The 2,500-nt window shown below is 50.0% G+C and overlaps 1 protein-coding gene across 11 annotated transcripts in view; it reads left to right on the top strand.

Moving 5' to 3' along the window:
* nfia (nuclear factor I/A) overlaps window positions 1-2,500 on the top strand; it is a 161,225-nt gene that overhangs the window by 132,229 nt on the left and 26,496 nt on the right. For all 11 annotated transcript variants that reach the window (XM_070960173.1, XM_070960166.1, XM_070960172.1 and 8 more), the window contains exon 6: window positions 1,132-1,259. In XM_070960173.1, the coding sequence (XP_070816274.1) occupies window positions 1,132-1,259 (128 nt within the window). The remainder of the gene's footprint in view (window positions 1-1,131; window positions 1,260-2,500) is intronic.

Genomic DNA, 2,500 nt, shown 5'->3' with positions numbered 1-2,500 from the left:
TCCCTCTCTCCTCTCTGACTCCAAACACCTCTCCAGAGACCTCCCACACACATGCACGCACACACACACTCTCACACACACACGCACACACAGCGCTGCGAGGCAGTGAAGCAGCTCCATATGGAAATCTTTAAGTCTTATTAATGTTTGAGTCTTCATTCATATACATCTTACTGTACAGGCAGGTCACACACACACACACACGCACGCACGCACGCACACACACACACACACACACACAGATAACAGCACTTACACACATTTAAGCACATACACAGTGACTTGATGTTTGAATGGTGAATGAGAGGTCTTCGGTATGTCTGTGTGTGTGTGTGTGTGTGTGTGTGTGTGTGTGTGTGTGTGTGTGTGTGTGTGTGTGTGTGTGTGTGTGTGTGTCAGTGAGCGCTGTAGCCGCTGTGACTCCGCTCTGCTCTCAGTGATCGGCGGCGGCGTGCTGCTCACTGAGGCGTGCTGCAGGTCTCATTAAAGGACGTGTTCGCTGTGTTTGGACGTCGCTCACATGCTGTTTACCATCATTCATTCTGTAACAAACACACACAGTTTGTGCTGCTCGCTGCTTTTAAACACTCACACCTTCAAACGGTGTGGAAACCTGGACGTTCACGTCCATCAGACGCGTCCGTGGGATCCACGGACTCCATTAAATGTCAGAGATAAAGCAACTCAATGGGAGCAGCATGTTTCCACCAGACGTTTCCTTCAGGACTCAAGAACTTCATCTGCATTTTGATTTCTACATTTAGCTCCTGGTCCACAAAACGTTCCTGCTCCAGAGGGAGTCCAGGATCCAGGAAGCGGTCTGCCTCCACGCAGACTGTCAGGGGGCTCGCAGGGAGCGTTCACATGCACGCCAGAATTTAGGCCTCTGCCTTTATGACTGGAAACACCAACAAACGTTTTTCAATGTTAACAGTCGAGCAGTCGAAGTCTCAGCGAGTCTGAAAGGAGTAAAACATGGCTCAACACTCAGATCGCTGCAGTGCAAATGGAAATAATAATGTCAGTGTCAGCAAGAAGTGACGCTCACACGTCATCAAAGTGGACTATGAGGAGTTAACAGTGCTGCTGTCTCTCCTGTGTGTGTATGTGTGTGTGTGTATGTGCGTCCAGCTCTGCCAAGAGGATAAAGTGCATGGAGGAGGACGTGGACAGTCCAGGCGAGGAGTCCTACTACCCCAGTCAGGGTCGGTCTCCGGGCAGCGGCAGCCAGGCCAGCAGCTGGCACGACGTGGAGCCAGGTACGACCAGCCCCGCCCCCACCCTCCTCTAACAACCCCCGCCCTCCTCACCGGCAACACCAAGCTTAATACCCTCCCCCTCCTCCCCTCCTCCTCCACCATACACACACACTTCATACACATCCCAACTTTAACCTGCCGCTCCAAAGCAGCTTTGGAAGCACAGCGATGCTCATGTACCAGTGTGAAGGTGACGCTTACAGCAGGGAGGGGAGTGTGTGTGTGTGTGTGTGTGTGTGTGTGTGCGTGTGTGTGTGTGTGTGTGTGTGAGAGAGAGAGAGAGAGCTGTGACAGGCATGTATGTGTGTGTCATGTTTAGGACTGGCATTGTGTGTACACAGAGTGTGTGTTGTTGTCACAGTGGTCTCTACACCTGACCACACACACCTCAGCTCCAGGTGATCTGAACAATGATATCCAATCACAGACCTTTGAGTTAACGTATTGATCAGTGTTCTCAGACTCGTCTCAGGTGAAGGGACGCGGTCCAGGACCGTCCCACGTTACAGAGCGAGGGTCCTGTGACTCACTTTCAGCAGTACCTGGACTAATATCACTCATACTACAACCAGGTGGTGAGACACTTCTGACGCCATCAGCAGTCACATGACCCCGGTCCTGCAGCTCGAATTAAGATCAGAAGACATGAAGAGTTTAGAAAAACTGATGATTGATCCAGAATAAAAAGATCATTAGTTTCAGTTTAAATGAGCTCCACCTCAGTCAACTCCAACAGGAACACAATGATGAAGAGACCAGAGACGAGAGGACAACAGACACAGGGACACAGTAATCTAAAGAGACCAGAGACGAGAGGACAACAGACACAGGGACACAGTAATCTAAAGAGACCAGAGACGAGAGGACAACAGACACAGGGACACAGTAATCTAAAGAGACCAGAGACGAGAGGACAACAGACACAGGGACACAGTAATCTAAAGAGACCAGAGACGAGAGGACAACAGACACAGGGACACAGTAATCTAAAGAGACCAGAGACGAGAGGACAACAGACACAGGGGACATTTTACTGCACTCAGTACTTTAATACTTGAAGTACATTTATTCTGACATACTTTTACCTGAAGTAACACTTTCAGTGTAGGACTACGTACGTCCTCCACCTGTGAGGTTAGCAGCTAACAGGCTAAAGTTACCTGTGTGTGTGTGTGTGTGTGTGTGTGTGTGTGTGTGTGTGTATGTGTGTGTGTGTGTGTGTGTGTGTGCGTGCGTGTGTG

Source organism: Chaetodon trifascialis, chromosome 4, assembly GCF_039877785.1.
Source record: "Chaetodon trifascialis isolate fChaTrf1 chromosome 4, fChaTrf1.hap1, whole genome shotgun sequence".
In the NCBI taxonomy this organism is placed as follows: Eukaryota; Metazoa; Chordata; class Actinopteri; order Chaetodontiformes; family Chaetodontidae; genus Chaetodon; species Chaetodon trifascialis.
The sequence above is the reverse complement of the archived record's forward strand: the minus strand, read 5'-3'. Positions and strand labels throughout refer to the sequence as shown.